Here is a 23,528-nt window from a genome sequence, read left to right on the forward strand (position 1 = left end):
GCGATGAATTTCTTACATCGCAGCACATTTGACTCTCATTCAAAATGTAACACTTTGAGGACCAGTTATGACACTGGCACATTTGTGTTTGATATATCTTAAAGGGTAACTGACGCTAAGAAAGACCAAGCTTCAACATTAGTTTTTCATATTTATTTTAGTTCTTTCACTGATTATGAATTGCATAATAACAATAGCAAACAGTATAATTATCCTTCAAAAGAATAGAAGTGAGAGTTGAGTTCATTTGGCTTTTCCATGGGAAAGCCTAAGTGCTCGATGAGATGTATTCAGCCAGGTAACCCACCAAATGTTTGGTGCACAGCAGAGAAATATGTATTCATGCATGTCAGAAATATTAAGATGCTGCAGTTTAAGCTGTGCTCTAACCACAACCTCCTGAAAATAAAAACGTCACAGAAAATTTTTTTGGCATGTGAAAGCTTATCTTTTCTTGTGGCTACACTGTATGTATATTGATTTAAACCATTAACTTTTCCTATTTATGTGTATGCACTACTTAACAGTGATGTTGCTATTGGCTGACTACATGACGTTTCCTATGCTCTGAATATCTGCTATCATTCGCTGATGAGATCACGTGACATGAGCTATGATTGGCTGACAAAAGTGCATCATGCAGCATAATCTTGATTTCAGTGCTTCAGAAGCTACTGTGTTGCTTTGGTGGAATTGGTGTTTATAGTTTGTAATACAAAAATATGCTGTGTGCTTGCTGCCGTTCATCAGAGATTTTTTCAAAACGCATTGTTTTTGCTGGATTTCATTTCCTAAAGTGCCCAGGAAGTTCTACACAGGTGTATAAAATCTTTACCATTCAAAGTACTGATAAGTTCTACAGCTCTGAGGGAAAGTATATTGTCACTTAACATGGAAAAACTGTACATTCACCCAGGATATAATGTATTTTCATCTGTAAAAAAAGTATATTTTTAAGCAGGAAACCAAGGGAGAATGCGGGAAATCCCCCTCCCCCACTCCCCTGTTTGTGCACTGTGTCAAAGGATTTATTCTGAAAGCTAGCAAATTTTCTTTCTCTTTGACATGTGCCAGTTGACACCACAACATTTCTGTTATTCAGTGAGTGTTCTCCTTTACTCCTAAATTATTTACACTGTTCTTTGGAAAGATTACATTTTATATTTGAACTTTCTGAAATTCTTATCAAAACAACAATTTTGGATTGATATATTTCTTTGAGTAAATTCATTTTCAAGAAGACAAGATGTTCTTTATGAAGAAAGTAGTGAGGGCTTATCAGACTTCAGGATGACCTGTTGTGAGGATGAGATGAAACCTTTAGCTACAGATAACACACAGCCAAAGCAAGAATGCCAGAAAGGCAGTTAATTGTATCAAAAGAAAAATGTATTTGAGAAAACAATAAAATTACTGAGGTAGAGAATGGATGGCCAATTGTAACCTTCACGAGATGAAATTCCAGTACTGCCAATAATCCCACCTTTAGGAACTATTAATTTTTTCGTGGAGTAGGAAAGAAGAGTAAGTTGAGAAAAAAGCAGCAGGTTATGCAGGCCCTCAGATGAGAGGAACCCACTTGATGTGATGATGGTCCCCTCCTGAAGGTTAGATTTTGTCATTTCATCCATACATGTGAAACACATTATACCTTTTGTGTGTAATTTACATGGCGAATTTTATTATTCTTTCTTTAACAAACTCATCCTGACTGCAAGCATTTATGTTTTTATGCAGAATAAATGCTACTCTGTTCTTCTGCTCTGTTTCATTTCTGGATCAGTAGATTTTAAAGTCCAATCTGACATACTTCTCCTGTTTTCCTGTGTTTCACTTAACTCCAGTGGCATCAATGTTCTCTTTCCCATGAGGCTGAACATGTCTTCAAGTATTTTTTTGTCATCATTAGAGTATTCAGTGTTCCTATCCTGAAAATCTGTCACATTTGGCTCTGGTGGCTGGTTTGGTATTGGGCTGTGTGCCATCACTAATACCAACTTGATGTCACTGCCTGGAGTTTTTTGCTGTAAGTTTAAGTCTCCTTTTCCTTTTGAAAGCCTGTCCGTGTCCACTGGTGGCCAACTGCATTTAGAGTGACATCACTGGAGCCTTTTTAGCTGTGACTTTTCATGGTTGCTGTGGGCCTCGTCATCTCCTTTAACAATTCTGGGACACACAAAGTGCTCAGACATTCCCTTATTTCATGCTCACTTTTTTCAACTCTGTTCAGTAGTTAAATGTAACAGTAATGTTTAATACATTTCACTTGTTTTATTGTAGGTTACTTGTGTAGAACAGCAAAGTCACAATGTCGGCGTTCAGTTATTGGTTTCTCAGTTACATACAAATGGGGAAACATTAACTTTGGATGATCAGCAGTTTGGATCAGTGTTGCAAGTGTTGAAAAATGAAGGTACGTGGTTTTATAAATTATCAATTTTTTTAAAAATAGCATCTTGTTGTTGTAAAGCTATTTGCTTAAAATTCATATTCTCTGCTGATTTTTCAATGTTTTCATTGCTGTTATTTAACCCTCGAGCAGACGCACCATTTTTCATAAGGTGAGCAGGCACGTGGTGCACGTTGTACTCATGTAAAGAATAGCTGTCTTTTTTGTTACCAAGGTAAACATGTATGAGCAAAATCACAGTTTAATTTTGTTTAATTTGACAACGATAAAATAAACTTACATTATACGGGCTAAAGCACTGTTTAATTGAAATAATAACAAGATAAAATTATATCACTCTGTTCCTGTGTACAAGTGTTACCCCACAGTAATGACCCATTCAAAGCATTCAACAACACAGTTGCATTAGCTCCCAGCCAACTGATTATTTGATATTACTAATGATCGCGTAGACAATAATGGGATTGTGTTGCTAGCCTGTAATCTGGATCATGTTCTTGTTTGGATTTTAATTTTTTTTTTCTCACGTAGCTCGCTGTTTTATATTAATATTGCTCTCTTGGAGCTATGACACCATAACTTATCACTATGTTAGCTGAAGCAATAATGGAGAAATAGGTATGGGATCACAATTGTAAAACAACAATGGAACCATACAAGACAATGTTATTTGTGGTTCGCACACTTTATGCATTGGGCGCCCACTCGAGGGTTGAGGTGTAACAGAAGTGTTACATCTGTTTGCCTGTAATTTAGATTTTTACTTTTGAATTTTTTGAAACAAACCAAATGGAATTTTAACATCTTACTTACCTAATGTCAGGTTCTTTATGAGTGAAATGTATCATGTTCAGAAAAACAGAAAATCCAGTTGTGATAACGAAGTAGATTCTGCATGACATAGTAAAGTAGCTCCATTTTTTAAGAGATTATCTTGTGAAATGAAATTAATATTGATGTATGAAACAGTTTTATATTGACATATGGGAAGACATATAAAATTACGAAGTCAATAAATGTTTTGAAATCAGGATTTGCTTTTTACAAATTTGCCTAAGAATCAGTATTACAAAAATCACTATATTTGAGAAAATGTATTACAATAATTGTCTTAGTACTGAGTTTCTGTTCTTAAATTTCATAAAGTTAAAAAAAATCATCTTTTTGTATGTTTGAAGTAGCTTGTGCCTTAGCATCTTGGTGTCATTATTATTGTTCAAGTTACTGTTTACCTTTTTTCTTTGGTTTGTCCTAATAACACAGGACAAGTTTCACAATGTGTGCAGTTCACATGTATCATTAATGAAGTTAACCAGGAAATACCATGTAGGCCCGATTGTATAAAGCAGTTGATCTTAGATTAGCACAAGAAATAAAACTCGGATCAAGCTGAACTTGGTAATCTGTGTTGTTTAAATCTTAATCTCAGATTATTTCACTGTGAACTAGGATCAACTTTGACGACCAAAATTTCACAGATTAAATCAAGTTCTTAGACTGTCACATTAGTTGAAGAAAAATATTGACAAAGAAAGTAAAGAGTGCAAGTAATAATTGGTCCCATATAATTCTTAAAAATAAATTTTAATTAATATGAAAAGTTAAAAGGCCTTTCATAGATTCTTAATAGCAGTGTAAGAAAGGGAAATTTAAATGATTTGCAGTGAACAGTAAGTAACTGGAATTTTACTGCAGCTAACAATGGTTGAACATCTCTTACAGAAATATTCTCTAGCCTTGAATAGCAGTAACCATACACTTTAAAATTTTTTTTGCAAGCCAGTATTCACAGGAGGGTGACAATTTAACTATTAAATGCCAATTTTGTGCATAGATTTCTGTGGCAATAGCACATGCGTTGATGAATACCCGAAGTCTGGCTCTTTTTCCCTTCATTTATAAGGCCTTTCTTCTCTGGGAGTGCTTGTTTATTGAGCAAAAACCCAAGTTGCACTGTGGTTCACATTCCACATTAACCTCTAGATCCCAATACATCTGAATGAGTACGTTCAAAAGTCTGAGGAAGGCAAGGATATGCCATTTCCAAAAGGACCATGCCATGTTGCGGTCAAACTAACTTGGGGTTGGTGACAGCTGTACCTAAGTAGACAATAAAAATATATACTTCTGCTGCTTTCTGCAGTAATAAGTTGTGGTTGCATTGAATAACTAGGCTTAAAAACCTGCAAACCATTGAAGCTTTGGCGTGCACAGAAAGACATTAATAGCATGGCCAGTGACCTGTAATATGTATGTTTGCGTCATGCTCAGCAAACAACTGAAAGTCTCACGCACTGCCACATTTGGCAACAGTTTTCTTTCAAAGTCAAATAGATTGTACCACCTTACAGCCAATGCAAGTTGGCCATTAATTATAATCAGCTGCTGAACTGTGAACAGCCATGAATACAATTATAAAATCACTAACTTTTAGTCCATGCCACCTGAGTATGCCACCTGAGTATGCTACCTGCTGTTTTCTAATATTTTGAACCTCTATGATGGGCAGCATTCTGCATTCACGAGCCTTAATCACCAAGAGTTAAATTGTTTCTTGAAGAAGTTTGAAAAGTTTGTGGTGATTATTTTTCTTCATCTTGAAAACATGAAATCTTCAACAATAAATACTGTTTTATCTGTAATATACCAATAATAGCCAGGTCAGTGTGTGATAATCATGTTGATAGCTGATATTTTGGTATTTCCAAGCATGTCTCATGCTAATTTAGATCAGCACTGAACCACATCCAGTTGATCCAAGTTTAGTGTTATACAAAAAAGGGATTTCATCAACTTGGTTCATTTTCAGAACTCGGCACACAGTTGATCTGTTGTTAGCGACATTTATACAATCGGCCCTTAGTGTTTTCTGTTGCATGAAAATCATTGTATTATTTTGTGGCAACAGAATAAAACAGTTCTGGATGTCTTTCAGGATTATCTGTAAAGACTGAATTTCAGCAGGAAGCAATGAAAACAGAGTTTGAAGACACTCAATCATTGGAGGCATTGGAAAAAAACGAATTTGCAGAATCATTAGAAGGAAATAACTCTACACCGACATTAGCAAACGAAAGTTTTGTTGAAGCACTCAACAATGAAAATTTTGTAGAGTCTGTGGATGTTAAGATGGAGTTTGTGAAAGAGTCCCTTGGAGATACAGAATTTAGTGAACTTCAGGAGCAGGGAGATTTCAGTGATGCAGTGCTTTTGGAGGAGATTGTGGCAGAAGCTGAAAAGGAAGGTGGAACATGTAAGTTTGTGTTCACCACATACGTCATTTTAAAGTTGCCTCTTGACCAAATTTTGCGATCAGTTTTGGTTATGACCGGGCAAACCATTACTGGACACTATAATTCGGGCAAAGTATAATCTGAATATGGTGTAACGACAGCGGACAAAATTTGTGTATGAAGTTGTTGTTGTTGTTATTTTTGTTGTTATTGTTGTCGTTGGCAGTTCCAGAATAATAAATTGTTTTCACTAAACATTTGGATACAGTTTACCAGCAAATAAGTAAATGAAAAAATTACAGTACTCACAGATAAGGCAGATTTTGCCCGAACGAGCCTCACTAGGAAGTGGTCATTTTGTAAAATACATCCATGAGTGGGTGAATTACACACATCTACCCAGTAGCGACCACTGCGCAGTTGCATGTAACACCACCTCTCATCCTGAAGATGGCAGTGGAGTGATATTGCATAGAAGCTACAAGATGTTGGAAGTATTTGGGAGCCATCCTGAGTGATAACGGCTAAACCGTCATCCACAGCTACAAAAATTGGTCAGAAATGAGTCCAAGATTGCACAGGTCTTGCTCATTGGGTTTGAGGTCGAGTGATCTTGAAAGTAGGGGGTCATAGAAGCATTCTCATATCCTTGAGCATTCTTCAGACTAATTTTGAGCCATTTTAAGACTAATAGAGTCTTGGTTGTTGCCTATAGGGTATTATAAGTGAACAACAGATGCATGTGATTGGCTAGATGGTTTTTGTATTGCTTTCTGTTTAAAGACAATGGTAGGCTCACGAGAGCCCATTTTTTGTACTATGCAATCATCATCCATAGAAGAATACCTTTACGTTCTGCCTTGAACAGGGTTAAATTAGTAACCCTGGTTTTTGTGTGCTGTTACTGTACTGTAACACATCTCAAGCTCTGAGTATCTAGTGATGGTGTTTGCTGTGTGCCATGTGGTGTATGTTTACTTGAGGCAGGAATGTGGGACTGTGGCTTCTCTACTCGTTAGGAAGAGACCGAGTGATATAGCGCAATGTTATGATGCTGGACGTGTGTCAGAGAGACTGGCAGTTTAAATTCCTGTGTAGCCACCAGATTTTGGCTTCTCGTGGTTTCCTTAAATTGCATGAGGCAAATGCTGGGATGGTTCATTTTAAAAAGACGTGGATGGTATCCTATGTCAATCCAAGCTTGTCCTCCATCTCTAAGGACGAGATTGTGACAAACGTTAAACCCTAAACCGTATGTCATTGTGACAAACATTAAACCCTAGTCTTCCTTCCCACAACAGTATGGCTGCTCTCCAGTTGTTGTTGTTGTGTCTTGGATTAGTAAATAAGTAATTTGTTTTACTGAGGCTCATCTACCTCGTTTTACAAACTATGGAAATATCGAATGTGCCAAAATCAGTCATCAGCTTTCACCCTTAATGTTGTCAAAATGAGGGACATAAAAATCTAATATGCATAAAATATGTGTCACAACAAGAATTCCAGTTATTGTCATGACAATACATTTGTTGGCTTCACCAACTCACAGCCAGATTGTCACCTTTCAACTGATCCTAGACCTCGGGCTATGTTATGGATATTTGTTTCATCACAATTAGATTTCATAAGTTTCATATTCACATTTGTTGGGTTTACCAACTCGCAACCAAACTCCTGCCTTTTATCGCAACTTACATCCCAAAAAATAATAGAAGATCAACATAAATATTGTCAGTATTCTGTGCTCTCTTTGTTGTGGGCACTTAAGACATCACATGCCATATCATCTTATGTCACAGGTCAAAGCAGGTATCTGGTATTGGTAAGTTCAACTGAGCCCATATTGTGATTGTTGATGGTGATCCCTGTTGTCAGTACACTGCTGCCCACAACAGATGATTTTGGAGGTGACAGTTTTCCCTGAATGGAAGCAGTCTTGGTATACCTTGACATGGTGGCATGTGACAATCCAGTGGCTGTATGACTTAGGTGATGGAATGATTCGTGCCTCGATTACAAATGTCAGGTCACATATTGATCATACTTTTCCGACCATTCTGAACTGGATTGTAACCTAGGCACCAGTATAAAGCCTGCTGATTAGTAGTGATGGAAACAACTAATTCAGTTGGTTGTTGTGAAACATTCAACTCATTTGGTTGTAACTTCAGGTCTAATTTGAATTATTCATTCATTCTTTGCTGTTGAGCAAAACTAATCTGTGGGAGCAGCCGAATGAAAACAGTTGATACAATCCATTGTTGTTGTTATTTGGCATTGTCAAATTGGAAGATAAGTGATCTGTTATGTTAAAATACACTGACGGAAAAAAGAATTGCAACACCAAAAATAATTAATGTAGAGTAATGAAATTTTGGGAATACATTTTTCTAGGTAACATATTTAAGCGATTAACATTGCAAGATCGTAGGTTAATGTAAGTACAAGATAAACCATAGCAAATGTGAAATACTGGTACGTTAATAACTAATGTAACCACCAGAATGTTGAATGCAGGCAAGCAAATGCGAGATGGACTTCCATGCTTGTTACACGTGATCAATCAATACAGGGACGATGTTTGTGGATGATGTTGGAGTTGTCTTATGTCTCATAAGTGATCAATTTGAGACAGATCTGGTGATAGAGTGGACCAAGGCAACGTGGTGACACACTGTAGAGCATGTTGGGTTGCAACAGCAGCATGTGGGCTAGCGTTATCCTGTTGGAAAACATACACTGGTATGGGAAACACCTGCTGGTATGCTGTCCCTGAATGGCTACTCAACAGGTCGAATTACCAGACTGACATACTGCCGTCATACGAAATCGCACCCCAGACCATAACTCCAGGTGTAGGCTCAGTCTGTCTAGCACACAGACAGGTTGGTTGCAGGCCCTCAACTGGCCTCCTCCTAACCAACACAGGACCATCACTGGCACCGAGGCAGAACCAACTGTCATCAGAAAACACAGCAGACTTCCACCCTGCCCTCCAATGAGCACTCGCGTGACACTGCTGAAGTTGCTAATGGCAGAGGCTTGGGGTGAGTGAATGCACACTTAGAGGGCTTCTGGCTCCGAGATGACCTGGAAGTAACTTATTTGTAACAGATTGTTGTGCCACTGTGGTGCCAACTGCTACTCAAATTGCTGCTGCAGATGCAGTACGATGTGCCAGAGCCATATGCCAAATGTGATGGTCTTTTTTCGCGGTAGTACGGTGTGGCCGTCCGTAGCTTGGTTGTCTTGTGACTAAATTCTCATGACCACTGTTGCCAGCAATCATGTTCGGTGGCTACCTTCCTGCTTAGTCTTTCTGCAATTACGCAGAAGGGACATCCGGCTTCTCCTAGCGCCATTACACAATATTGTTCAAAATCAGTAAGGTGCTGATAGTGGCTTCTTTTTTGCCTTGAGAGCATTATTGACTACCATCTACTCACTATATCCAATCTCAGAGGTAACTAACTTTTACCATTGTTACACCTTGTATTTAAAGCAAACCTGATTTGCATCCTCAAAGTGAGGCTATTAGTGCCACTCTTGGATGTCTTGCGTGAAATTGGAATAGAAATTATCTATCAGACGTATAAACGTGCCTACCAACTTTTGTTTATGGCACACAACTCCTTGTTGGTGTTTAGATCTTTTTTTTTTATCAGTGTATGTGGAAAAAAATTCCAGGTCAAGATTACTAAAACTCCTTTATTTGATAACTAGTTTCAGCTCATTGACAAGCCATCTTCAGATAAAAAAAAGTTGCAAAACAGGCATGAACAATAGTGAAAGTTTAAATATAAAATGTATTGTGATATTGTTCCATGTCTGTTATGCAATTTTCTGGCTTTTAGATCTTAAGTTGGCTCATCAGTAAGCTGAAACTAATTATCAAACTAGTGATATTGACCTAGAAGTTTCTTTCCATGGAAACGTTTCTTTAGTGTTTTCATTGACTGTTCTATCCATTCATTATTCTGAATAAAACCAGTGTATGGTATATACAGCCAGTGCATGCTCACCCCTGGAGGGTACCCCTGGGTTATGTGAAGACATAACGGGGGTGGGGGGTACTCCAAAGTTAAAATACCCATTATATATGTACAATCTGTTATGTGCTTCTTTTCATCATTTAAAACATTAATATATTGCTGTGGTTTAAGTTGATCCAGATGGAGTTAATGTATAACGAATTTAGCAGATCTATTACAGGCAGTACAATTTAGAGCATAAAAGTCCCATTAGGGATACGTGTAGAGTCAGCTGCTAGCTTTTGTCACTACAGTAGCACATCAGAGGACACCCTTACACACAGTCGAGTGGAAGGTTGTACCAAGGTGTTGCAGGCAGTGAAAGGCTTTCCAAGGGGCTGATTGGAGGGCCTACCAGATACGTCTGATGGATGATTTTTGGGTGCTATCTGTGACTGATAAAGTCATTTAGCCAGATGTAGCCACAGAGGGTGGATTTACTGATAGTTGGGAGCTCCAACATTAGGTACTTTGTGGGTCCCCTTACGGATATGGCTGCCAAGGAGGGGAAGAAATGCAGTGCACTCTGTGGTTACATTCCAGAAGAAGTCAATCCAGCTGTGGAAAGGTTGCTTCTGGATGCCATGAAGAGCACAGGGATCAGCCAACTGCAGGTGGTAGCTTATGTCGGTACATGCAATGTGTGTTGATGTAGATTGGAGAGAATCCCTCTTGTTTCGGGTGGCTAGCTTTAGTGGTCTTGCTTGCGAGATGAGGGTGAAGCTCACCAACTGTAGCGTCATCAACAGAACAGGCTCCAGTACAGAGCCAAGATCAAGGTGTGAATCAGAGGCTCATATACGAGGGTGGTTTGAAAAGTTCTCGGAACGGAATAGAAAAAAAGAAACTTTTTTTATTTTTCAATGTAGTCTCCTTGTCGATTAATGAACTTGGTCCAACGATGCTCCAGTGCCTTGATCCCATCTCGAAAACGAATTTCCTCCAGGCCTGCAAAATAGTTGTCAACTCCAGCTATCAATTCTTCGTTTGAAGTGAATCTTTGTCCACCAAGAAAAATTTTCAGTTTTGGGATGAGATGGAAGTCTGACGGAGCCATATCAGGTGGATAAAGGATGGTGTTGCAACAATTCATACCTTAGTTCATGTAATTTTGCCATGGCGACGGCGCATGTGTGAGCGCTCATTGTCTTGATGGAAGAGGACTTTCTTCCTTGCTAAACCTGGCCTTTTTTTGCATATCTCATGTTGCAATTTGTCCAGGACGTTAGCATAGTATTCTCCAGTAATTGTTTGCCCAGTGGGAAGATAATCTACAAACAGAATCCCTTTCGCATCCCAGAACATTAATGTCATGACCTTTCCTGCCAAAGGAATTGTCTTTGCTTTCTTTGGCGGTGGTGAATCACCATGTTTCCACTGCTTTGACTGTTGTTTTGTCTATGGGGTGTAGTAGTGCACCCAAGTTTCATCTGTGGTCACAAACCGGAGAAAAAAATCTTGTTCATTTCTCCTAAAATGGGCCAAACATTTTTCTGATATGCCCATTCCCATGCGTTTTTGATCCAGCATCAAGAGTCCTGGCACCCATCTTGCAGATAATTTTTTACTTTCTAATTCTTCAGTTAAAATATGATACACCCCTTCAAATTACATCTGGCAAGCATGAGAAATTTCACGCACTTTCAATCGTTGATTCTCCATGACCATTTTGTGCACTTTTGCAATGATTTCTGGAGTAGTGACACATCTTGGCCAACACTGTGTGGATATTTATCTAAGCTCTCCCTACCAAATTTAAATTTGTTTGTCTGCTTGGCACGGTTGAATATGAAGGAGGAGAGTCCCCCAGTATATTCTGGAAATCAGCATGAATGTCCTTTGCTTTCATACCTTTCTTTATGAAGTACTTAACCACTGCTCAGTTCTCTCTCTCTCTCTCTCTCTCTCTCTCTCTCTCTCTCTCTCTCTCTCTCCCCCCCCCCCTCTCTCTCTGTCTCTCTCTCTCTCTCTCTCTCTCTCTCTCTCTCTCTCCCTCCCTCTCCCTCTCCCTCTCCCTCCCTCCCTCCCCCCCCCTCCCCTTATTCACCAATCACTATGCGGGAACAACAACAGAGTGACATCACTGCCACAGCTCTCTTCCAAGAGCACTGATGTGGCACATGTTTACAGGCAACAGTCCAATGAGTATCATGTGAACAACTCATTGGGCTAGTGCTGACCTCTTGTGGTGATTCCGAGAACTTCTCAAACCACTCTCGTAACTCTGCAACCGTGTAGGCTGCAGATTCTTTGACTTCTGGTATTGGGTGGTGGGTATCCGGGCTGCACTGTTGAGTCCACGAGACACAGGACGTGGGTACATGGTTAGCAGGGGCTGTATGGAGGGGCTGGGTGGTTTTTTAGGTTAGAGGGCCTCGGGGAAACTACAGAAAGGGTGTAGGGCAAACACAGGAAGGTAGACCTACCAACAATTGGTATTGTATTTGTAAATTGTTGTAGCTGTGTCAGGAAAGAACCATATATCCAAGTGCTAATAGAAAGCACCAAAGCTCAAATTGTTAAAGGTATGGAAACTCGCTAAAGCTGGAAATAAATCCAGCCAAAATTTTTATGACGGACCTAACAATGGTCAGAAAGGATGTATTAAATATCATAGGTAGTGGAGTGTTTATTTCCATCAGCAGTAGTTTACCTTGTAATGAAATTGAAGTTGATAGTTCTTGAGAGTTATTATGTGTAGACTCTGACTCAGATGACACAGTTTCTGAACAGTTAAAAGAAAACTTGAGTTTTTATTTCAAGTAGGTACCCCACTCATACAATTTTAGATGGATACAGAGAGTAGTGAGCACAAGGTTGTTGTAGTGAGACTGAATACTGCATCATCCAAACCCACCAAAAATAAATGCAAAGTACATCAGTTTAAAAAAGCAGATAAAAATTTGCTGGATACCTTTCTAAGCGACAGTCTCCACTCCTTCCAATCTGACTATGTAAGCATAGATCGGATGTGGTTTGAATTCAAAAAAATAGTATTGATGGCAGTTGAGAGATACATACCAAATAAATTAAAAAGAGTTGGTAGCGACTCCTGTGGTACACAGAATGGGTCAGAATACTGTTGTATAAGCAACCCAAAAAACACCAAATTTAAGGAGACTGGTCCGTGAATACCAGGGGAAACGTTGAAAAAATTGTTAGTTTTCTAAACAGTGTTACTCAAAGAATAAGATTTGTAAGCCCACATACTGCTTACCATCTTTTAAGACATCTGTTATGAACATTTTTATGTATGAACCACAGCCTTAGCTCTTGTCTTTTTTTAAATTGTATTTTTTTGTTGCAAGTGAAATAAACCCATACCTCGAAACAAAAAACAAAGTAGAAGGTTTAGTTTATTCCTGTAAGTTCTTTGCACTATTATCTTTAAATCAGACTATTGAAAAGATTGTGCTGTCATAAAGTGTGGTACAAATAGATTTTAAGTGTGATTACAAAAAATTTTGGAAATGAACTCAGAGTTTTTCTTCAAAAAAGCATTTTATTTTCAAAGTTAAGTCACAGGAGTAGTCTGCCTTTTACTTAAGCGTGTTTTAAGACAGTATACAATATTTCAGCTCTCTACATTTACAATTTTTTAACCAAAATGTACCAGAACATGAAATAATTTAACTTTCAGGAAATTCAAGTTAACTTTAACACTTGCTTTTTCTATTAAACTTGCATGACACTAATGCCTCCCAGGTCCATTTTCATCTTGTTTCCTGTGCCGTTCTTCCTCCCTTCTTTTTTTCACACTACTTCTTATTCTTCCTTCTTTGATGGCTTCCAAAACTGATTTCTCTTCTTCGAAGAGTCTCCTTCAGTCAATGGCTATTAGAGCTCTGTGCATGTTTTCTCCACCAGGCACTCCCATCAGTTCCATAACATTAAGCCTTGACAGTGCACTATCATTGAAACATAGAACAGCATTCAGCACACCTATTTTTAAAGCATTTAATCCTACTAGAACAGCTTTTGGTATTCATTCCCATATACAAATGTTGAAACTTTCGTTCGGATTTTGAGTCCTGCTGTGTAAACAATTATCTATTAATCTTGTGTCACTAAGATCCCTACACATAGGTTTTATAACTTCCATTATAGCAAATGGCAAATAATGTTTATGGTTGTAGGTCTAACCTTGAGTAACAGCCCTCTGGTAGCTACTGCCAGGTGGGCAGAGTGCATGACGTGGGTTGTCATCTGTGGAGGATTTATGAAAGAAGGTAGCCCATACTGCCTTTTTTTCATTTTCAAGTGGAATAAGAAACTCGTGCACACAACAAGAAACTCACACACACAGTTACTTTGCTGTAAACAAAATATTCATGCCAAAACAACAGCACACAATGAATAAACTCTCTGTACAAACTAAAGATAAGCAACTGTAAAGCTTTTGCAGGTTAGCCAACTTAAGGGACTAAAAAGTCATAAAAACAAAACAAATGAGAGCAAAACTTTTTTAACTGAGCTGAATGTGTGCAATGGGGACATGGGTGGTGCGTGCAGCCACTTTTAAATTTGTCTAATTTTGGCACTTTCTGTGGTCCATTTTCCTGGAAGTAAACTTTATCTTGTTCAGAAAACTACAGAGAATTTTTTAAAACAAAAATTTAAAAAAATCAATTTTTTGACAGTTATTCATATACAAGTCCCCTTTAAAAAATGCGAAATATGTAATCTTTGATATAAATATAATAGAGGGAAACATCCCACGTGGGAAAAATATATCTAAAAACAAAGATGATGTGACTTACCAAACGAAAGCACTGGCAGGTTGATAGACACACAAACAAACACAAACATATGTTTGTGTGTCTATCAACCTGCCAGCGCTTTCGTTTGGTAAGTCACGTCATCTTTGTTTTTAGATATAAAATATGTAATCTTGGTGAAGTGTTACAGAAGCTCAAAATTTAGCTCAATCTTCAATGCTATATGCTTTTAATAGTTTCCATAATGAAACTCTGTCTTGAATTTTGGCAGGAAACCCAGAATGATTCTGGTCATATGTAAAGTACCCCAGCAGCAAGGTGCAATCAATACCTTCATTGCACAATAACAATTGTGATATCACTGAGGGCAGTGCCACTAAAACAGAGTTACTGAATGCAGAACTCATTCACCAAATAAGGCAAAGTAAATATTTCAGAATTTAAATATAGAATTACTGCCAACATGAGTAACTCAGAATTAGATGTCCTTGGTGTAGTGAAGCAGTTTAAATCACTTAATGAAGACAAGACCTCCAGTCCAGATTGTATACCAGTCAGGTTCCTTTCAGGGTATGCTTATACAATAGATCCATCAAAAGGTCCATACCTAAAGACTGGAAAGCTGCAAAGTCATGTCAGTACCCGAGAAAGGAAACAGGAGTAATCTGATGAATTACATACCCATATCACTAATGGTGATTTACATTAGGATTTTGGAGCATATGCTGTGTTTGAACATTATGAATTACCTCAAAGAAAACAATGTATTGACAAATAGCATGGATTCAGAGAATATCATTCTTGTGAAACACAACTAGCTCTTTATTCTCATGAAGTAATGGGTGCCATTGACTGGGGATGTCAAAATTATTCCGTGTTTTTAGATTTCTAGAATGCTTTTGACATTGTTCCTCTTAAGTGACCTCTAATCAAATTGGGCCCTCTGCTGTTCCTGATCTATGTAAATGATTTAGATGACACTTTGAGCAGCACTTTTAGGTGATTAGCAGATGATGCTGTTATTTACCATCTTGTAAAGTCATTAGATGATCAAAATTTGGTTCACAATGATTTAGATAAGATATCTGTAGGGCGTAAAGTGGTAGTTGACTCTAAATAAAGAAGAGTCTGGGGTCATCCATGAGTATTAAAAGAAGTCCACTAAATTTTGATTACACAACTCTAAAGGGTGTAAATTGTACTAAATACTTAGGAATTACAAATAACTTAAATTGGAGTGATCACATTGGCAGTGTTTTAGGGAAAGCAAACAAAAGACTGTGATTTATTGCCAGAACACTTAGAAAGTGCAGCAGGTCTACTAAAGAAACTGCTCACACCATGCTTGTCTTCCTACTTCTGGAGTTTTACTATGCAGTGTGGAATGGGACTGACGGAGGACATCTAAAAAGTTCAAAGAAGGTAAGTTTGTTTTGTGGAATAGGGGATAGGACAAGGGCCATGATATGTGAATTGGGGTGGCAATCATTAAAACAAAGGCATTTTTTGTTATGGCAGGAACTTCTTGTGAATTTTCAGTTAAGAACTTTCTCCTCAGATTGCAAAAATATTCTGTTGGAATAATGATGGAGATGATTGTAGTGATAAAATAAGAGAAACCAGAGCTTGCACAGAAAGGTATAAGATCTCATTTTTCCCATGTGCCTTTTGAAGGTGGAACAGTAGAGAAATAGCTTGGGGGTAGCTGATAAACCCTCTGCCAGACACGTAATTGTAAATTGCAGAGTAATCATATAGATGTAGATGAGGGGAACGCTGCCAAAATTTAATGACAGTTTACATTCCATATTACTGAAAAGGTGTGATGAACTCAATAAATTAAAAATCATTTGAATCCAGTTTATAAACACTGCAGCCATGTCTTTGTGTGAAAGGTAAATATTTTGTACAGAAAATTATGCCACCAACTATTTATGTGCAAATCACACCCAACCACACAAACCTGTTTACATTTCACAGCATGTGGAAAATAGCAAGTGTAGTATTTCTCTGGTGTGAAGTAATACTATTCACATCATACATTGGTACTTCAATTCCACAATTAAACCCTGTGGAAGGCTCCGATTGACAACTGGACTTGCCTTAAAATTCTGAACTGAAAGCATCAATTGTTTTGGTGGTGTTAATCATTATTGTTGACTCCAGTCTATTATTGCCTGTTGTCACGATTATTGTCGTTCCAATATTTGCTTTTTATTTAGTACCAGTAAGTAGTTTATAGTTCATTTTTCACGTGTGTTTGTGAATAGTGCAAAACAAAGATAATGGAATGTACTTAAACCGGGTGATGTTAAGGGAATTAGATTGGGAAATGAGACGCTTAAAGAATTAGATGAGTTTTGGTACTTGGGCAGCAAAATAACTGATCATGGCCAAAGTGGAGAGGATATAAGATGTAATTGGCAATAACAAGAAAAGCATTTCTGAAGAAGATATATTTGTTAACTTCGAATATAGATTAAGTGTTAGGAAGTCTTTTCTGAAAGTTTTTGCCTGGAGTGTAGCCAAATATAGAAGTGAAACATGGACATAAACAGTTTAGACAAAAGGAGAATAGAAGCCTTGGAAATGAGGTGCTGCAAAAGAATGCTGAAAGTTAGATAGGTCGATCACATAACTAATGAGGAAGTACTGAATAAAATTGGGGATACAAGAAATTTATGCCATAACTTGACCAAAAGAAGGGATCAGTTGATAGGACAAATTTTGAGACATCAAAGGATCACCAGTGTTGAGGGTAAAAATTGTAGAGGGAGATAAAGAGATAAAATACAGTAAGCAGATTCAGAAGGATGTAGGTGGAAGTAGTTCTCATAGATGAAGATGCTCACACAGGATGGAGTAGCATGGAGAGCTGCATCAGACCAGTCTTCTGACTGAAGACCACAACAACAACAATCGGAAGAAATTTGTAGGGTTCACAACATCCTCCATTGTGGTCCCATTGGTCGAAGGATGTCAAAAAAGCAGACACAACTGCAACTTCGAATGCAGGCGTTGTTTTGAGAGATTATCTGCTGGAGTCCACGTCAGAGAGCTTGGTAACCAGCTACAATGGGGCGGCCGGGATGATTGGGTTTGTGAATTTTAGGAAGAAGGTAGAAGGTAGGGGTGCGGGGCGTCGGTGGGGTCAGGAGGTTGATGGAGTCAGGTGAAAGGTTTTGTAGGGGGCCTAAGGTTCTGAGGATTCCTTGAAGCTCCGCCTGGACATCAGGAATGGGATTACCTTGGCAAACTTTGTATGTGGTGTTGTCTGAAAGCTGACGCAGTCCCTCAGCCACATACTCCCGACGATCAAGTACCACGGTCGTGGAACCCTTGTCCGCCGGAAGAATGACGATGGACCAGTCAGCCTTCAGATCACGGATAGCTTGGGCTTCAGCAGTGGTGATGTTGGGAGTAGGATTAAGGTTTTTTAAGAAGGATTGAGAGGCAAGGCTGGAAGTCAGAAATTCCTGGAAGGTTTGGAGAGGGTGATTTTGAGGAAGAGGAGGTGGGTCCCGCTGTGACGGAGGACAGAACTGTTCCAGGCAGGGTTCAATTTGGATAGTGTCTTGGGGAGTTGGATCATTAGGGGTAGGATTAGGACAACAGCTGCTTTCACGTATTAAACAACCATTTCGGCTAGTTCTAATAACTTTCACTTTATTTCCACTTCCGTTTTTCGCACATCACTGATCATTTTTAGCCGCTCGCCACAGGTTTTAACGTCATTATTTCTTCGTCAGATAATTGTTAGCCCCATTTTCGCAATCTTTCACCACAACACCACTCCTTTTAATACATTTACACGTTTTTTCGAAATTTTCCCGACCTTCTCCGTCCTTCAACGTGTTTCAGCGGCAACACAACCACCTAACCTTCATGCACATCGCTGTCTACCAACCCAAGTTCACCACAGGATCAACTTAACCAACACTTTTTTGCCTTTTTTCATACCAGATCTCCAGTTACTTTCTAGTTCACCCTTATCTCTCCCCATATATTTTTATCTTTCATTTTCATTTCAACCTCATGTTACACTTTCCACCTTCTAAAACCATGTCACCCTCACAACACCCCCACAACGACCCCATTAAGTTTTATTTACATTCCCTCCGCAAACATGCCTTCACCCTAGCCAGATTACACTCACATATTTTATTTTCTCAGGCTTGTCTGACATTTGGCATAACCCCCAAAGGCCTCACACTTAAAGTTCCCATCTCTGGCTGCAACCCTTCTTTCCATCAGTCCCTATACCAGTTCCAAACTGAACAATCCATTGCCCTCACCCACCTAATACTTCACCTACACATCAACTCAGCCAATGAACGCACCCATCAACTCCTATCCTTAATAAAAGTCCTCGATCTTTCCTCTCTTGCATCCACACCGGCTATTCAGAGCATCCTCCTACAGGCCAACCGCAAATTAGAACAGCATGCCACCCTCCACCTCAAAAAACTATCCAATCTCCTGGCTTCCCACCTCCGGAAAGGCAACTCACTCACCCTTCACAACCTTTCCAGCAAACCTCAACCACCTCTCATTGCACACAAGCCCAGTCTCTCCCATCTACTCAGTCTCCCACTTCCAGCTCCACTCCCTCCAAAACCTCAAAATTCCAATCAACACAATCTGGCACCACAACACCCTAATTCAGTAGTTAACCTTTCCTCCAAACCTCACTCCCAATCCGAAACCTCTGTCCTATTCAAAGGCCTCACCTTCAGCCCCACTCCCAGATTCAACCAAACAGCCCTCGTCAAAGATTTACTGTCCTACACTCGTACTCTCTGCTGGAAGTATCACTTTTCCACGAAGAAAAATGATCCTAATCCTACTCCTAATGATCCAACTCCCCAAGACACTATCCAAATTGAACCCTGCCTGGAACAGTTCCATCCTCCGTCACAGCGGGACCCACCTCCTCTTCCTCAAAATCACCCTCTCCAAACCTTCCAGGAATTTCTGAGTTCCAGCCTTGCCTCTCAATCCTTCTTAAAAAACCTTAATCCTACTCCCAACATCACCACTGTTGAAGCCCAAGCTATCCATGATCTGAAGGCTGACCGGTCCATCGTCATTCTTCCGGCGGACAAGGGTTCCACGACCGTGGTACTTGATCGTCGGGAGTATGTGGCTGAGGGACTGCGTCAGCTTTCAGACAACACCACATACAAAGTTTGCCAAGGTAATGCCATTCCTGATGTCCAGGCGGAGCTTCAAGGAATCCTCAGAACCTTAGGCCCCCTACAAAACCTTTCACCTGACTCCATCAACCTCCTGACCCCACCGACGCCCCGCACCCCTACCTTCTACCTTCTTCCTAAAATTCACAAACCCAATCATCCCGGCCGCCCCATTGCAGCTGGTTACCAAGCCCCCACAGAACGTATCTCTGCCTACATAGATCAACACCTTCAACCCATTACGTGCAGTCTCCCATCCTTCATCAAAGACACCAACCACTTTCTCGAACGCCTGGAATCCTTACCCAATCCGTTACCCCCAGAAACCATCCTTGTAACCATTGATGCCAGTTCCTTATATACAAATATCCCGCACTTCCAGGGCCTCGCTGCGATGGAGCACTTCCTTTCACGCCGATCACCTGCCACCCTACCTAAAACCTCTTTCCTCATTACCTTAGCCAGCTTCACCCTGACCCACAACTTCTTCACTTTTGAAGGCCAGACATACCAACAATTAAAGGGAACAGCCATGGGTACCAGGATGGCCCCTTCGTACGCCAACCTATTCATGGGTCGCTTAGAGGAAGCCTTCTTGGTTACCCAGGCCTGCCAACCCAAAGTTTGGTGCAGATTTATTGATGACATCTTCATGATCTGGACTCACAGTGAAGAAGAACTCCAGAATTTCCTCTCCAACCTCAACTCCTTTGGTTCCATCAGATTCACCTGGTCCTACTTCCTTGATGTTGACCTCCACCTGTCCAATGGCCAGCTTCACACGTCCGTCCACATCAAACCCACCAACAAGCAACAGTACCTCCATTACGACAGCTGCCACCCATTCCACATCAAACGGTCCCTTCCCTACAGCCTAGGTCTTCATGGCAAACAAATCTGCTCCAGTCCGGAATCCCTGAAGCATTACACCAACAACCTGACAACAGCTTTAGCATCTCGCAACTACCCTCCCGACCTGGTACAGAAGCAAATAACCAGAGCCACTTCCTCATCCTCTCGAACCCAGAACCTCCCACAGAAGAACCACAAAAGTGCCCCCCTTGTGACAGGATACTTTCCGGGACTGGATCAGATTCTGAATGTGGCTCTCCAGCAGGGATACGACTTCCTCAAATCCTGCCCTGAAATGAGATCCATCCTTCATGAAATCCTCCCCACTCCACCAAGAGTGTCTTTCCGCCGTCCACCTAACCTTCGTAAGCTCTTAGTTCATCCCTATGAAATCCCCAAACCACCTTCCCTACCCTCTGGCTCCTACCCTTGTAACCGCCCCCGGTGTAAAACCTGTCCCATGCACCCTCCCACCACCACCTACTCCAGTCCTGTAACCCGGAAGGTGTACACGATCAAAGGCAGAGCCACGTGTGAAAGCACCCACGTGATCTACCAACTGACCTGCCTACACTGTGACGCATTCTATGTGGGAATGACCAGCAAAAACTGTCCATTCGCATGAATGGACGCAGGCAGACAGTGTTTGCGGCCAGCACATCTTGGCACAGTGTTACACTGTCCGGGTTATCTGGATACTTCCCACTAACACCAACCTGTCAGAACTCCGGAGATGGGAACTTGCCCTTCAGTATATCCTCTCTTCTCGTTTTCTGCCAGGCCTCAACCTCCGCTAATTTCAAGTTGCCGCTGCTCATACCTCACCTGTCTTTCAACAACATCTTTGCCTCTTTACTTCCGCCTCGACTGACATCTCTGCCCAAACTCTTTGCCTTTACAAATGTCTGCTTGTGTCTGTGTATGTGCGGATGGATGGTGTTCACTCCATACAGCTCAGTTCCTGTCTGAAAACTAACCTTCAGCTACCTTCTGTAACATCATTCCCATTGTCATGGTAATGATTGTTCCTTGAGTGCATTTGAAAATCAGGAAACTGCAGCAAGTATCGCAGAGACAGTATAACTGGTATGGTTGTCTGGCATTCCAGACACACTGTGTACATCCAAACCCATGTGCATACACACGTAACTATTTTTACATTGTCTCTATTACTCCGAGTCACAAAGAGTAGTTATCAATTCTCCAGTTACACTGGATGAGTATTGAGCACTTAATCACACTCATAGAATCTTCAAGTAAGTGCAATCTTCTATTATCCATTTAGTATTGCTTAATTACTTTTGCAAGCTACTTACATGTGTACTCCATCTCTGGTGCTCCTGTGAAAACAGGTTTTAATACGTGGATAGGTGAAGTGTTTCTGCTGTGGAAACTGCTGCATGTGGAAAGAGGGAGGAAAGATGTATGGCAATACTGGTGGAGAAGGGACTAAAGAAAGAAAAGACTAGGAATGTTAGAATCGAAGAAGGAAAAAAAGACAGTCCCGAAAGACAGCTATCCATCCTATAGTTCACCCCAAGGATCCCTAGCTGGTATTTCACTGGTGGGGCGATGGAAGGAGATGATCACGAAACAAACAGAACAGATATAGCCGGCTTCACCCCCACAGGCCCTGAAAATTGGTTCTAACACCCTACTGTTGACTGTAGGGAGAGTAGCAGCACAAATAGTAACCTCCATCTGTTTGATTGTCAAGAATATTCAAACAAAACAAACTTGGCAGCCACTCCTCTGTCTTTACACTATCTTCAAATACAACAGACCAAGGATTTAGCTGTACTGTCTTGTCCTTACAATCAATCTCTCCTAAAATAAAGTACAAACCCGACCAAAGTATTGAGTATCTTCTTGACTTACTTGACTTAGTTCCTGTCGTTCCCTCTGGAACATAGGGCCATGACGAAATTCCTCCACCTGGTACGATTTCTAGCGAGTCTCTTCACATCACTCCAGGTTTTCCCAACCTCTGCAGCTTCTCTCTCTCAATCGTCCTTTCCCAGGTCTGTTTGGGATGACCACGTTTTCTAATTCCTTGAGAGTTCCAGTCCAACGCCACCCTTTCAACAACTCCATCAGGTTTCCCCAATGTATGCCCAGTCCAGTTCCATTTTCTTTCCTTGATTTGTATATTGATTGGTTGCTGATTTGTCTTCGTCCAAAGATCATCATTTGCCATTATATCTGGCCATCTCACATTTAAAATACACCAGAGACAGTGGTTGATAAAAACTTGGAGCTGATTTTTGATGTGGTTAGTCACCTTCCAAGTTGGAGGGCTATGCCAGCAGTAGCGTAGATACTGGCAGGGTCACCCATGCTGGAAAGGCTGAAGGGGAGGAGCCATACCAAGTGTGTCCCACAATGACCTATCGAAAACATGTCTTCTATCCTTTTTCTTTTCCTTTCCATTCTCCCCACTTAACCGATGCTGGTGGTTAAACCACATATAGGGGTGCAGAGGAAATGCCAAGCCCATATACTGAACATCTGGTAAATTGTCAGTGCCTGGGCGATAAGGTGGCAGCCCCACCAAGGCAACCGCCCTTCTTAAATAACCTGATTACTGAAACCGAGATTAGAGTATCTTCTAGATAATATAAATTCCCTTTTTACAAAATCCAGGGCAAACAGAGATATTACTACCCATGAGAAAGTAACTTTACAAACTTATTAAAGTATCTTTACATAATACGCAAACATATTGAATCATTCCTGGCTCATCATAGCACATGCTGTTTCCTGTTGCCAATGCCATCAGAAAAGAGGAGCTACTTCTTTAATACAACTAGCAAAGTTTTGGTGCCTTGTCTACCATATTATTGTTTACATTTGAAACATCAAATTACACAATTACAAGGGAGATAGATTCTTCTGTTTTGTAACTTTGGAGTAAGACTCAAAATTAACTGTGTTCTACCTCTCCCCTCCTCTCCCCCCTTCGCCCCATTTCCTGATGAGTAAATCTTGCAAGTCGGTGCAAATATGTGTTATGGATTGGGACTGATCATGTTCAAGCCCAGAATAGTGCTCTGTTGTAATGCATGTCTTGACTTAACACTGAAATATCT

General features: G+C 40.2%; 1 protein-coding gene across 3 annotated transcripts in view; it reads left to right on the forward strand.

Annotated features, from left to right (window-relative positions):
* LOC124619388 (zinc finger protein 160-like) overlaps window positions 1-23,528 on the forward strand; it is a 219,771-nt gene that overhangs the window by 45,920 nt on the left and 150,323 nt on the right. For 2 of the 3 annotated variants that reach the window (XM_047145734.1, XM_047145733.1), the window contains exons 5-6: window positions 2,281-2,413; window positions 5,346-5,663. In XM_047145734.1, coding sequence (XP_047001690.1) covers window positions 2,281-2,413; window positions 5,346-5,663 — 451 coding nt within the window. The remainder of the gene's footprint in view (window positions 1-2,280; window positions 2,414-5,345; window positions 5,664-23,528) is intronic. The other variant, XM_047145735.1, reaches the window with a different exon arrangement.

This window comes from Schistocerca americana, chromosome 6 (assembly GCF_021461395.2).
Source record: "Schistocerca americana isolate TAMUIC-IGC-003095 chromosome 6, iqSchAmer2.1, whole genome shotgun sequence".
Classification (NCBI taxonomy): Eukaryota; Metazoa; Arthropoda; class Insecta; order Orthoptera; family Acrididae; genus Schistocerca; species Schistocerca americana.